The sequence below is a fragment of the Centrocercus urophasianus genome, unplaced genomic scaffold (assembly GCF_019232065.1).
Source record: "Centrocercus urophasianus isolate 14NV4802_14NV808 unplaced genomic scaffold, USGS_Curo_1.0 seq_6, whole genome shotgun sequence".
NCBI lineage: Eukaryota > Metazoa > Chordata > Aves > Galliformes > Phasianidae > Centrocercus > Centrocercus urophasianus.
Genome location: NW_024885199.1, coordinates 21,642 through 35,212, shown reverse-complemented (window position 1 = coordinate 35,212; position 13,571 = coordinate 21,642). Strand labels below are relative to the sequence as shown.

General features: G+C 58.3%; 3 protein-coding genes across 5 annotated transcripts; 2 read left to right on the top strand and 1 right to left on the bottom strand.

Annotated features, from left to right (window-relative positions):
- The first annotated feature begins 269 nt into the window (after positions 1-269).
- UBE2T (ubiquitin conjugating enzyme E2 T) lies at positions 270-3,379 on the top strand. Of its 3 annotated transcripts, none has more exons than XM_042836394.1 (7): positions 270-331; positions 669-798; positions 1,026-1,086; positions 1,566-1,671; positions 2,072-2,170; positions 2,412-2,495; positions 3,106-3,379. In XM_042836394.1, the coding sequence occupies exons 2-7, from the start codon at positions 690-692 to the stop codon at positions 3,220-3,222; spliced, it is 576 nt and encodes a 191-aa protein (XP_042692328.1). In that variant the 5' UTR covers positions 270-331; positions 669-689; the 3' UTR covers positions 3,223-3,379. The 3 variants fall into 3 exon arrangements, with proteins under 3 accessions (XP_042692328.1, XP_042692326.1, XP_042692327.1); XM_042836392.1 differs by having other exon boundaries at positions 1,017-1,086; XM_042836393.1 differs by having other exon boundaries at positions 271-294; positions 1,017-1,086.
- Positions 3,380-3,935: 556 nt separating this feature from the next.
- On the bottom strand, positions 3,936-7,245 carry LOC122169891 (tetraspanin-18-like). The gene is made up of 8 exons (XM_042836395.1): positions 6,773-7,245; positions 6,324-6,417; positions 5,965-6,159; positions 5,360-5,434; positions 5,149-5,247; positions 4,794-4,973; positions 4,504-4,587; positions 3,936-4,067 (listed from the first exon to the last, which is right to left on the bottom strand). Exons 2-8 carry the CDS (start codon positions 6,378-6,380, stop codon positions 4,020-4,022), a joined length of 738 nt encoding a protein of 245 aa, XP_042692329.1. The 5' UTR covers positions 6,381-6,417; positions 6,773-7,245; the 3' UTR covers positions 3,936-4,019.
- A 488-nt stretch (positions 7,246-7,733) lies between these two features.
- Positions 7,734-13,181, top strand: ADIPOR1 (adiponectin receptor 1). The gene is made up of 7 exons (XM_042836423.1): positions 7,734-7,889; positions 8,578-8,694; positions 9,223-9,394; positions 10,180-10,366; positions 11,494-11,681; positions 12,534-12,727; positions 12,973-13,181. The coding sequence occupies exons 1-7, from the start codon at positions 7,749-7,751 to the stop codon at positions 13,099-13,101; spliced, it is 1,128 nt and encodes a 375-aa protein (XP_042692357.1). The 5' UTR covers positions 7,734-7,748; the 3' UTR covers positions 13,102-13,181.
- The last annotated feature ends 390 nt before the right edge of the window (positions 13,182-13,571 follow it).

Genomic DNA, 13,571 nt, shown 5'->3' with positions numbered 1-13,571 from the left:
GACCCGACCCGACCCGACCCGGAGCCCCGCGCTGTGGGCGTGGTCTCTGTAAGCCAGGCCCCCATTGCGCGATTTTTCCCTCCTCGCGGGGGCGTGGCTTATTTCCCGCCAGCAGATCTCCGCCAATAGTCGCGCGCCTCCCCTTTCGGATTCGAAATGCCGCCGCTGAGGAGGAGGAGCTAGGCGGCGCCCAATCAGCGCTCGTGTCTACGGTAGAGGGAGGAGCTAATCGTCAGCGTCTCCTCCCGTTGCTAGGCTACAGCGGAAGTCCCGCCCCTCGCGGTGAGCGCTGTGGTGAGCGGGGCGGCGGGCGCGAAGGGTCCTGGGGAGGGTGAGTGGGGGGCGATCGGCTGGGAGGGGGCGGCCCTCGTTTGATGGGGGTCACTGGGTTTAGTGGGGGGCGGGAGGCGTTGGGGCGCGCGTGGGGTTACATGGGCAGCAGTTATGGGGGGGTCGGCCATTGAGGTCGGCCTGGGGGGGACGGGGGGAAGGGTGAAGCCAAAGGACCCCAATGCAGGGTGAGTGGGGTGAGGGGGCCCTGCCCCATTGGGGGGGTGGGAGCTGGGCATGGTGTGACAGCGCGTCACCGATTGCCCCACAGCTGGGGGTCGGAACGAGGTGGTCCTTAAAGCTTCTCCCAACCCAAACCTTCCTCCGCGTTCCTTAAGGGCGGCTGAAGAAGAGCCACAATGCAGAGAGCATCGCGGCTGAGCAGGGAGCTCGCAATGCTGAGCGCGGAGCCGCCGCCCGGCGTCAGCTGCTGGCAGAGCGGAACGCGGCTGGATGAACTGCGGGCACGTAGGTGGGGGGAGAGCCGGGGGGGGGGCTAGGGCCCCGGGGGTTTCGGCGCCGGGGGTTTGGCAGTGAGGATTGGTGGGTTGGGTGCGGGGACCTCAGAGGTCCTCTCCAACTCTGAGGGTTGTTTGTTACAGAGCTGTGGGTGTGCAGGGGGATGGTTGGATGAATGCCTGTGATTTTGAACGTATTTATGCTCCAGTATTGTTTTGTTTTTAAAGAAATTATAGGAGCTGTAGAGACACCCTATGAGAAAGGGATATTCGACCTGGAGATCGTTGTTCCTGAAAGGTAAGCGAGCGATGATGTCCTGCTGCTGTGGTGTTCCTCTCCATGGTAAGTCAATACATTTGATATGAGGCCTTTCCTTCAGCCTCCCCGTGCAGAATGTGGTTATCTTCAGGTGAGAGCCTTCACTTATGCCATGTAGTTGTTATTCCTGCTGGCTGAACGGTGCACTCCTTGCTGGGCATCCTGAGATGTGTGGTGAATGACCTGCAGGTGCTGTAACAAGATTTCTGCACCGGTTGTCCCAAAGCTCCCTGGAGAGCAGCTTGTTCTGAGTGCAAAGCTTCCTGCTGTGTTTGCTTCTCTGTGGGAGAAGCAGGGAAGTGCTGGCCAAGCACAGCTGGAAGCAAAGCTCTGCTTCATCCCAGGATTACAGGGAGAGGATGTCATTCAGTAACTGTGAGGGATTTGTGGCATTACTTGGGTGACAAAACGACTGGGGTACAAATACAGTTTTGTTTCTCAATGCTGATCCCTTAAAGGTACCCATTTGAGCCCCCGAAGATTCGATTTCTGACCCCTATCTACCATCCTAACATCGACTCTGCTGGAAGGATTTGTCTGGATGTTCTTAAGTTACCACCAAAGGTAAGAGAGCGCTGCTTGGGCGCAGTAAGTGAGCCTGAGGAGGATAATGAGCTCCTTATCTTTTTCTTGTAAAAGCCTGATTGAATGTCTGTTTGCTACTGACTTATTTACGCAGGAGCGCAGCAGTAGAGTTTTTGTGTGGCCTCTCCTTTGTTTAGAGATTAGAACACGACCTTCTTTGCTCCATATAAGCTTCCAAGGCTTTAAGGATTGTGGTGGAAAGGCAGCCCTCTGAAAATGGGCCGCCCCAGCTGAGGCACAGCCCAGGGCTCCGTCAGCTCCCCCAGAGAGGCCTCAGCCTGCGTGCTGAGAGCAAACCGTGGGGCTCTGAGCCCTGAGTTTCCTCCAGGCATCCCCAGGGTTTTCCTCTCAACTGCTTCTCTCCCCCCTCCTCCTGCAGGGTGCGTGGAGGCCCTCCTTGAACATCTCCACGCTGCTGACCTCCATTCAGCTGCTGATGGCGGAGCCCAACCCCGATGACCCCCTCATGGCAGACGTAGTACGTGGGCTCCTCTGAGGCTTTGGGAGCTGTGGGATGGGGTGGGGAGCAGCGGTGCCTTTGCTCAAGCAAACTGAAGCGAGCAGCAGAATGGTGTGATTTGTGTGGTGTGTGCATGGCAGTTTGGCTCTGGCACCAGGAGTCCTTCAGCCAGGACTCTGAAGGGAGTTTATAAACCCCCAGTGCTCAGCCTGAGCTTCTCAGTGTCCATATGAGGCCAAGGCTTCCTCATTGTGTTTAGTCCTCAGAGTACAAGTACAACAAGCAGCTGTTCTTGATCAATGCCAAGGAGTGGACTGAGAAATACGCAAGCCCACAGAAGAGGGTAAGAAATGGGCTTTCCTTTTCCAGCTGTGTGGGTGCTCCTCACCTTCTGTGCCCACAGCTTGGAGGGGGAGAGGTGGTGCAGGGAACAATGATTGCTCCCCCCATGGAAATGAGGCAATGAGGCACTCGGTTGCAGCTTCCCAGGAAGTTTGTGGGATGAGCAGCACTGATGGAATCCTGAGATCCCCTTCGTTCTGCCTCAGCTCTGCCCAAACTGCATGACCTGCTGTGGCAGGGCCTCGTGCTCAGCTTCTCCTGCACGTCAGGAGAGCTCTGCAGCTGATTGCTCTCCCCAGCTGCTGGTGGAGCACAACCTTCCTGCTGCCACCCTTTGTATTTTCCTGCCTCTGTTCCACATCCTGATCCACCTCACAGATGAGGAGCATGGAAGTAAACTGCATTGAAGCAGATCAAAACCTGTTCCAAAGAATCAATTACGTTTGGGCCGTCTCTGTTACCTGAGTGCTTTCCACCCCGTACCTGATTTGCACAGCATCCTTTCCAGGAGGGGGAAGGCTTTCTAATCACACAGAGATGGGAATTAACTCAGCAGTGCTAATTACATAAAACTAAATTATTCACAGCTGTTACTTTTTATTTCTTTGGAGGCTTTGGAGGAGAAAACAAACCAGAATGAAACAAAAACCACCAATGAATCTGTCACACAAAAAAGAAAAGGGAGCACTGCCAGCAAGAAGGAGAAGAAACCTCGCCTGGATCCCTGAGTGACTTTTGTTCCTGATGTGGCTGCCAGCTTTGCTTTCACTGGGTCCTTTTTTCTTTACATGAGTAAATATTTTAATATGTAATAGAAGCAGGCTTTATTATTTCTGTTTCCTAGGAGTTGATTCATTTGTTTGTTGAGAAATTATATAAATAAAATATAAAGCTTTAATTTACTTTTTTTTTTTCTAGTTTGCTTGGGCTCTTCCAAATATCCTGAAGCAAAGGCTTGTAAGGCTTCCAGAGAGCCAGCTCTTAGGTTCCATCTGCAGATCATTTAACCATTAACACCATTTAACACAGCTGGGCTGCATCTCCAGGAGCTGCACAGAGAAAAAGAGCAGCAGAGAGGGAAGGGCTGAGAAAGGAGAAAAAGGGCCCAGAGGGGTGGAGGGGGGCAATGCAGAGGAGAGGGGCAGCGAGGGGTGGTGGAACAGAGCTGGGGGAGGATGGAGGATGCAGACGTCCTGGTGGTAGAGCAGCTCAGGAGGTTTTAGAGGCAGGGCTCTGTGTTATCACAGCTGTTTGCCTGGCAGCAGGAGCAAATCTGATGCTTGGCCTCCACGTCTGCGTAGATGGGTGCAAAGATTTGAACCTGAGCCCTGTCCCTGCTCCAGGAAAATGAGCCACCTCATCCTTACCCACGCGCTGGGCAGACGCAGGACTCAGCAAGGCGACTGATCTGCACAGCTGGGCTGAGATATGCAAGAAAACAGAGCGTCCTTGCCTGCTGCTGTTCCCAAGGCAATCTGGCTCATCTCTGCTGCGCTGCCAGTGGCCTGGAGAGCTGCTCCCAGCATCAGTCAAAGTTGTAGTAAAGGCAAAAGGCGAAGAACATAGCGAAGATCTGGAACGGAAGGAGGAGGGGGGAACAGGTCAGCTGTGCCAGAGCAGCGCCTTGGTGCAGAATGAGGCTGAAGGACCTCTGTGCTCTGCTCCTGGTGCAGCCAGGCACCAGTGCCCTGCGAGGGGCTGCCCTGTGCTGCGCAGGGGGAACTGCTGAGCAATGCTTCTCCTCTCCAGGCCTTCAGGAGCAAAACAGAGCTCGCTCCCTCAGTCCTTCCACCCGCCTCACCCACGCAGGGCGGCAGGTTGCCTTTGCACCCCTGAGACAGATCTGCTCTGTGGGGGTGGTTGTACCAAAGAGAGGCCTTGGGGGGGGGGAGCCCAAACCCATCCGTGGTCCCAGAACACACAAAGCACCATTCCTTCCCCTACCAGCAAACAGCACCCAAATGAGGCGACCCACCGCCTGCCTCATCCCCTCCAGCTCTGCTCAGTACCTCGATGCCCAGCACGGCCAAGCTGCACACCCCGGGGACAGAGATGTACTTCTGCAAGGTCTTGCTGAAGGTGGGGAAGCAGCCCTGGGCAGGAGGGGAGACGATGGAGGCATTCCTTGTGCTTCACAGGGCTGCAGGGAGCTCAGAGACAGACCGAGGGACAGGGAGGTTGGGACAAGTCGGGGCATCACGGCGGGGCAGCGCAAGACCTGGGGAGTCACCTCTGCACAGAACCACAGCGCAGCAGCAGCGCCCCAGGCTCCAGGCAGCAGCTGCCCATGTAGCCCTACCTGCTCATGGATGTAGCCAGGGTTCCTTTCCTGGCACTGCTCCCAGCTCAGCAGCTCTCCTGCCTGCAGGAGCCCATCCCGGGCACAGCACGCCTGCGGCCAGGGCGTCCCAGGGTGCAGCTCCTGAAAGTGGGAGCCGTTCCCAAAATCTTCAGGTCCCAAAACGCCACAACAGGAGAACTGAAATGGAAGGGAAACACCATCAACGCACTGTCGAAATGAAGGGACTTTGCTCAGCGGGGAAACAGCCCAGCGTGAGTCCTGTGGTCCTTAAGAACCACCCCCGTGGTCACGGTCACCCTGAGCAGCACCCATGGGTGTCCCACACCTCAGCAGGGGCCTCCTGGCCACTCACTGTCACCATGAGGGTATTCCAAGCCACGGAGAAGACCTCAGCGCCCTCATCCCCGCAGTAATTCCTTCGCAGCTCTAACAGGAAGAGCTCTGGCCGGATCTGTGGGACCAGTGCCACCTGTGAGCACCTGGGGTCAGGTACCAGGTATGGGGACAGGGACACCACACAGCCACCTCACCCACCCAGAGCCATCAGCTTCAGGGGACAGTACCTGCTTCCAGTGTGCCAGGAAGAGCACAGCCCCGACGAGCTGTGTGACAAAGACAAGGCTCACGAGGACGAAGAACTGGAAGGCAGCAGGACAGAAAGGTCAGAAATCATCCTCAGCCCACGTGCAGCTTGCTCCTGCTGCTCCTCCCCTCCTCTGCCACCCTCCCTGCTCATGCACGGGGACAGGGGGACAGGAAATGAGCATGTGGTGCATGGGGACAGACACAGCATCTTTACAGCTGTAAGGCAGAACATGACAGGGGCTGGGGAAGGCAAAGATATCTTTATAGCAAAGATGTATCTAGATACATGGTGCCTGCACTCAAAAAAAGGGTTTCTGGCCCTCAAAACTGCAGGAAAAGGATCAGAAATGCCATGTGGGACGAGCCTACAGAAAGAGGGAAAAAAGAAAGAAAAGAGAGAGAAAAGAGAAGAGTCCACCTGGTGCTTTACAGAATGTTCTAGGCTTTAAATTCCAAGTCTCAGAAGGTGGAGACTGGACTGGGGAGTTTGTTGGAGGCTGATGGTGCCAGGATGGGGACTCTGGTTCCTCTAGGGACATCCTGCATCCCACAGCTCCCTGTCTCCCAGTTTCCCCTCACTCACCACCAGCAGCAGCGGCCGGCTCCGGCGCAGCGCCCCACAGCAGCCCAGGAAGCCCAGCAGCGAGAGGGCGATGCCCACAGCCAGCAGCAGGTAGGCGCCCACACTCAGCACAGGCTTGGCAGCCACAATGTCCTGGAAACCAGCCGGGTCCACAGCCACCCAGACCCCCACGCTCACCAGGCAGATCCCCCCGGCCTGTGGGACACAGCAGGGTCACAGGGCACCTCGTGGGGACAATGCTGGGGTCCCCTCCCTTGGACAGGAGCCACCCTGAGCATCACATCCCAGCTCTGCACGGACAGCACTGCTGGGCTTCATGGCTCAGTGCCCTGCACCCCTCCATCCCCAGCAGGACTCACAAACACCAGCACGTTGAAGATGAACATCAGGTACTTCATGCAGCTCAGGACACCCATGGGGACCTCAGGGCTCTGCAGGCAGTTGTGTTTGTCCCTGCAGAGGGGAGAGCTCAGCTTCGGCCCCCGTCAGCCCCAGGAGGACGAGCTGCTCCTCAGAATACTGCCACAGAAGGGATGGGGGGACCAGAACTGCCAGGGGAAGCTGGCTGCTGGCACACCTCCCTGTGCTGCTGGATCAGATGTGGGGTGTGACAAAGTGCTCCATCCATGGGGCAGCAGCCACAGGGAGCTGGGATGCACACGTGGAAGGGATTCTGCCCTTCCCCAGAGCCCGATGGGTCCCTGACCCCCATTGGGCTGCAGTGGGTGACATCCAGAGACCCAAAACCTACAGGCTGCCTCTGCCCCCAAAGCTTTCCTACACTGTGCTCCCAAACCCCATCACTCACCCCACAGGGCACCCTGTGCACCTCCAACTGCCACCAGGGCCGTCCGCACCAGTTTAATGCCGGAGAGGTCGGAAAATCCCCCGGGTCTCAGCCGAGCAGCCGAGGAACCCCTTCCCACAGCAGGGCATGAATCATTGATGGGAACCGGATCCGGCAGCGGGGAGACTCCGGGGGTAATTAAAGCTGTCCTTGATGGACGGAAAGACGAGCCGGCGGCCACCGGGCAGGGGCAACCTGGGCTTCAGTTATTGTTGCCCGCACAAGGCAGGGAATGCCTCGACGCCTTTTGGAGCTCGGCCACGCGGCAGCCAGCAGTTCCACCATGCTGGGATGGACAGACAGCGGGACAAGAGACAGACGGACAAGGCCCGTCCGCGGATTCCCTCCACGCCGTGCTGATGCGGTAACGGAGCGGCACTGCCACCATAGGAGGGACACCAGCGCTCACACCTCGCTCTCTGGATGCCCGCTGCTCTCCTCCGCTGCTCCCCGGTGCGCCCCCTCCTGCACGCGGCTCCCGGTTATCGCCGCCCCCGGTTCCCTCCATGCCTGCAGGGGCAGCCGAGCGCGCGGCTAACGAGATGGCGCCGCCGCGCTAGAGCGCCTTCCATCAGCTGGGCGGCTCGGCCAATCACAGAGGGCGGCGGTGTCGGGGCGGAGAGAGACGGGCAGCAGATTCGACCAATCATAGCGCGAGCGCATCGAGGCCCCAGTCGGGGTGGGGCTTAGAGGCCGGAAGCGGCCCGTTCCCTTAGCGTCGCTTCCGGTGCCGCCGCCGCCGCCCTGCGCGGGATGTAGCGGCCGGTGAGTGCGGCGTTGCCTGCGGGGCGGACACGGGGCGCGGTTCCGGCCCGGTTCCGCCGCTCTCAGCTCCGGTGTCGGCGTGAGCCCGGTGCCGTTGACTCTGCTCTTCCTCCTTCCCCAGCGCGGCGGCACAAGGACGCGGAGGGACCCCAGGAACGCCGCCGCCGCCGCCATGGCGTCCCGGAAAGCCGCCGCCGCCGCGCAGGGCAACGGGCTGGCAGCCGCAGGGCGGGACAGAGCCCACCTGGAGCTGGCGGAGCTGGGGCCGCTGCTGGAGGAGAAGGGCGAGCAAGGAGCGGCCGGAACCGCCAGCGTAAGGCGCCCGACCCGGCACCGGGGGTCGGTCCGGAGAGGGCCCGGTGCTTCGGGGTTAACCAAAAGTTTGCCCGTTATCCCGGGGGCGGGTGGAGCGGGGAGGGGCGGGTTGGGCGTGAGGAGAAATCGCGCCTGAATAGCGGCGATGCGTCGCCCGGCTGCACGGAGGAGTTGGGAAGCGCCGAGATATGGCACTGGGGGGGGCTGCGGGTCCTTCCAGCCTTGAGGACTCCGTGGTTCTCTGATAATCGAACGGTGATCGGTGCTGTGCTCTGAGAGCTTGGCCCAAAAACGTGTTTTAGTTCTTATGCTGCCAGCTGAGCTGTGCTGCCGCTGCAGGGTGTGTTCAGCTCCCAAAGCTGCTAATGGCAAAGGATGGGGGGACTGGGCCGGGCCATGTGCTCCGGGGGCACCCGGCTCCAGGACAACCCGGCTGGGCCCAGGGGCTCTTCCAGCTTTGGTTGTAAGGATGAAAATCCCTCGTGGTAATCCCACCTTTAAACTAGGATCAGTCTGGGATTAGCCTGCCTGAGATGGTTGAGGCGGGAGCAAGTTGCATAAGTGGTGGTGACCGGTGGGTTCTGTCCGACCCCTCGGGAAGGGATGAAACCCCAGGTGCTCTGTGTGCCTGGAATGGTTGCAGTGCTGTGGGCAGGGTTGGTTCCCTCCAGTGTTTCTCCCTCTAGGCTGAAGACCCGCCATGCCCAGTGGCCCGTGAGGAAGAGGAGGAGGTGGTTCGTGTGCTGACTCTGCCTCTGCAGGCTCATCACGCTATGGAGAAGATGGAAGAGTTTGTGTATAAGGTGTGGGAGCTTCCTGGGATCCCAGGGGGCAGCTGGAGGCTGTGCTCAGCCCTGCTGGGCTTCAGGGGCAGCGCCAGCATCGCTGTCTGGGCCTGGGAGCTCAAATGCTGCCGCTGGTTTGCTGGGTGCCTCTGCTCAGCACTTGTGCTCGTGGTCACCATGATTGGCAAATGCACGAGAGCCAGCACAGCTCTGTGGCCAGCCAGGCTTCCTGTTGTGTGACTAAAATGGAAGGGAATTCTGCAGTGCTGGGAGCGGACGCTCAGTGTGCTGAAGGGTTAAATGCCCTGAATTGTCTCCAGCTCCTTAGGGGATGTGGAAGTGCTCTGCAGGATGTGGGTGGTGTAAGGGATTCCACGCGGTGTTGCGAAAGCCGAAGTTCCTCTCCCAGAGGAGAGTTTGAGAGCCTTTCAGCCCTGGCCGTAGGCAAGAGCCGCAGGTTTTGTTCTGTGTTCTCCCAGGGTGATTCATTCAAGCCTTTGGGCTGCCTCACTGCTGGTGCCACCAACACGAGTCGCTGTGTTGCAGGTGTGGGAAGGGCGCTGGCGTGTGATCCCCTACGATGTGCTGCCCGACTGGCTGAAGGACAACGATTACCTCCTGCACGGGCACCGGCCTCCGATGCCGTCCTTCCGAGCCTGCTTCAAGAGCATCTTCCGAATACACACCGAGACGGGCAACATCTGGACTCACTTGTTAGGTGACCGGGGGGCTGCGGGGCTGCGCAGCGCTTCCGTAGGGCTGAGGTGTGCTCTGCCCCTGTGTTAAGGCAAGGGGCTGCCTCTGAAGGGCAGGTTTGCTCCAAGGGACTGATTTGACCTCCTCTCTGTGCCCACCGCCTTCCTTTTAGGATCATGTGCCCCTCTGGCTCTGCACGTGTGGGCAGCTCAGTTGCTGGTGGCTGGGAGCTCCTGGGCCTCTGAGTGAAGGGAGAACAGGACAGCTCCTCGCAGCAGCACTGAGGCCTGAGCTCGGTGGTGTTCGTGCTTTTCAAGAGCTGATGGCCCCATTGGATGGGCTCAGAGCACAGGAGGGCCTTGGCCAGCATTCTGCAGAGTTCTGGCCTGCATGGAGACTCAGAGGCTCAGGGTCTTCAAGAGCTGGCTGTGCTGTGGCCAGATTGCTCCCACTGCACAGCGTTTGAGCACTGTGGGCGAGCTGTTTCTGCTCCTGGGTTGGAGAAATGTGTCCTGGGCCAAACAGCGTCCTGTAAAACCTTCCGTTGAAACACAGGGCGCGCGCAGGCTCTGCCTTGCAGGGCACAGCCGTGCCTGGGATTCTCCTGGCTCTTTGCTGTACTAAGGAGGCATCGTGCTTGTAAGGGAGAGACCCCGAGGCACTGATTCTGCAGCAGCCATGCAGGCCTCTCTCTCTCGTGTCCCTTCTCACCTCCCTGCCATTGAGCTCTGCCTGTCTGGGCGTTCATCCATCACTCGATGCTGGCTGTGCCTCTGCCCGACGGCCCGTCTGTTGTGTTTTCTGCAGGTTTTGTGTTGTTCCTCTGCTTGGGAATCCTGACCATGCTGCGGCCCAACATGTACTTCATGGCTCCTCTCCAGGAGAAGGTTGTGTTCGGGATGTTCTTCCTCGGGGCGGTGCTGTGCCTCAGCTTCTCCTGGCTTTTCCACACTGTCTACTGTCACTCAGAGAAGGTCTCACGGACTTTTTCAAAGTGAGTCGGCGCCGGGGTGGTTGTGTGGTGTCAGGATGTTCTGACTTCTCACGGCACTTCCTCTCCAATTCGCATTCACTGGGATTTTGTTCTTAGGGGAAGGGAGCGTTCATGCAGTGTGCAGCTCAGAAGCAGCAGGGTTTGGGTGCCATCCCTCAGCACCTTGCGTCTGGCAGCAGCTCTGAGGCCCTCAGGGAATGGGGTCTATAGGACTGGGACCCTGTGGGATCTCCCTGGAGAATGGCCTCAGTGCCTCTTGGAGCAGCACAGTGAGGAATGGTCCTGGTCTCACTGGGCAGCCGTGGGTTTTCCAGTTTACTGGGATGTTTTGAAAAACTCTGGGTTGGATCCAATTTGAACTGAAACCAAATTGAAAAGCAAAACAAACAGGATTCCTGGCAATGTGGAAACACTGGGCAGTGGCCAGTGCTCGTCTCTGAGGTCAGTGTTGCTCTTTAAGTTCACATCAGCCTTTATGGCACAGGGAGAGCAGCAGCAAGGCTTTCAAAAGAGATCTTGCTCACAGAAGTCTATCAAAGGCATTTACTTGGGTGCTGCTTGCTGGGAAATCCTGCCAATCTCCTATGCACAAACACCAGATCCCAAGGGCACTTGTGTCTGGAACAAACTGTGCTGCCTGCCCTGAGCAGGAATGTCCTTGTGTACTGGGGAGGGTTCCTGCAAGGCTGCTGTGGCGGTGGGAAATGCAGCCGACTGCGTTTTGGTGGTGAAATTGTTCCTGGATCGATAGATTGAAAGCACTTTGCAGGGGAGGACAATCAAATCCATATGCACCAGGGCTAATGCCCACCGCTCGTCGTGGTGGTTTGAGTGTACAGCATCTCCGTGCTGCTCCTGCAGATGCAGCAAGCTGCTGTTCATTGCGCTCTGCCAGCTCTTTTTGCATCCTTGTAAGCCCCATGTCCTTTCTCCTGTTTCTCATTGCACTGGTGACACCCAAATCTGTTGTCCAATGCAGTTTTTCTCGTGGGGTCGTGGCTGCTCGGTGGTGGTGGTGATTCTGTTTGGGTGCAGGCAGTGGGATGGCACCAAGTGCCAAATAGGATGCAGGAGGGGGCAGATTTGGGGCTCACCCGCGTGTATCTCTCCTTGCACCCTGGCTGCAGGTTGGATTATTCAGGAATTGCACTGCTGATCATGGGGAGCTTCGTCCCCTGGCTCTACTATTCGTTCTACTGCTCCCCGCAGCCAAGACTCATCTACCTCTCCATTGTCTGCGTCCTGGGCATCTCTGCCATCATTGTTGCTCAGTGGGACCGCTTTGCCACCCCCAAGCACCGGCAGACAAGAGCAGGTAGGAGCGCTCCGTGCTCATCTGAGTCCCCTGCCGCAGGGAGGAGCCGTGCTGGGGAGGCACCTGGTGCTGTGCTGCAGGTTCCATGCTAAAGCAGGGCTCAGGTACTGCAAGGAGCTCCCAGCACCTGCAGCCCGCATTCCCCCGGAGCACCGTGCTGCTCTGGAGCAGGGAGGCCTCCTCCCTCCTCTCGCTGAGCTGCAGATTTGGATCCTGCACTGAGCAGGGCCGCCCTGAGCTCCTCTTGGCACCGAGCAAGGCTGAGGTTTGGAGCAGGCAGGCGGTGTTTAGAAATAACCCTATAAGCAGTGGCTGGGAGGCCTGAGGCTGCGCCACACAGAGGCTCATTATCTGGGAAGTGGTTTGGCAGTGCGGAGCTGCAGCTCATCCAGAGAGGGATGGGTTCCCTCCTGGTCTCCAGCTCGTGCTGCTGTGCCCCTGCTGTCCTGGAGGCTGCAGGGCAGGCCTCTGTGCCTGCACCCGCATCAGCGCTGTGTCAAGAAGGGGGCAGGGACCAGGGCTGAGCGCCAGCCCCACCATTACCTGCACAGCGTTGGTGTGGCTGTGCTGGCACAGACGGCAGCCGCCTGCTGAGGGACAGAGCTGCTTTGCTCTGCCTGCTGCTGCAGGGCTGCCCTCCTGCTGCCACGACGACCTGCAGCCCTCTGCACTGCTCTCCTGCTGTGGTGCTGTCAGCCCTCTGCTGATGTGATTAAATTTGACAGCTGAAATTTCCTACGCTGCTAATTAGCACCTTCCCCCTGAGCTCCAAGCAGCTTCAACAAACAAACGACTCCAGCAGCAGGGCTGCACCCCTCACGTGTGCTCCCTCTTGCTGCTCTCTTGCTGCAGGTGTCTTTCTGGGGCTGGGGCTGAGCGGCGTGGTGCCCACCATGCACTTCACCATCGCCGAGGGGTTCGTGAAGGCCACCACGGTCGGGCAGATGGGCTGGTTCTTCCTCATGGCTGTGATGTACATCACGGGCGCAGGGCTGTACGCTGCCCGCATTCCTGAGCGCTTCTTCCCGGGCAAGTTTGACATCTGGGTGAGTGTTGGGTGAGGGGAGCCGGGGTGCCTCGGGAGCTGAGGGCCTGAGGAGAGGAGCTGATGGTGGGGGTCTCAGTCGGGTGGTGCCTCCCAGCACCATGCAGGTGACGCAGCCAGGGAGGCAGGCAGTGCAGCTCTGAGCGCAGTCCCAGGGTTGTGGCTGAGCAGCGTGGAGGAGCTGTTTGTCCAGCGCTGCTCTGCCCGCTTCCACCCGGATCAAAGGGTTTTCTTGCTTCCCTGCAGTTCCAGTCGCATCAGATCTTCCACGTGCTCGTGGTGGCTGCAGCCTTTGTCCACTTCTACGGCGTGTCCAACCTGCAGGAGTTTCGCTATGGACTCGAAGGGGGGTGCACAGACGACTCTCTGCTCTGAGAGCGCCTGGTTTTAGTACAAGCTTCCTAAGTGCTTTTTAAACTCTCTTTGCTAAAATCAAAGGAAGACTCGAAACTGTTTGGGGTTGTTGTTGGATTTGTTTGTTATCATTTTTTTTTTTTTTTTTTTTGTTGTTTTTTTTTAAGGAAGAAAAAAAAAAAAAAAAAAAAAAAAAAAAATTTTTTAATAAAATTTTGCCAAACCAATCCCCCCCCCCCCCCCTTTCCCCACACGCTTTGTGGGGCTGAGGGGAGGCCAGGCCGGCCCTGCTGAGGTCTCACCTCCTCCAAACAGAGCTCTGACTGCACGGCGGCCCTCAGACGGCCGTTTCTGACAGCATGGGGTGCAGTGCTCCTCTCCCAGCACTGCTCAGCACTCCCTTCCCAAGCACTCACGTGGCACCGGGCCCAGGGCCGGAGGTTTTGCATCCCCCTCCCAGCAGAGTTGCCTTCCTGGGGGCAGCTCTGTGG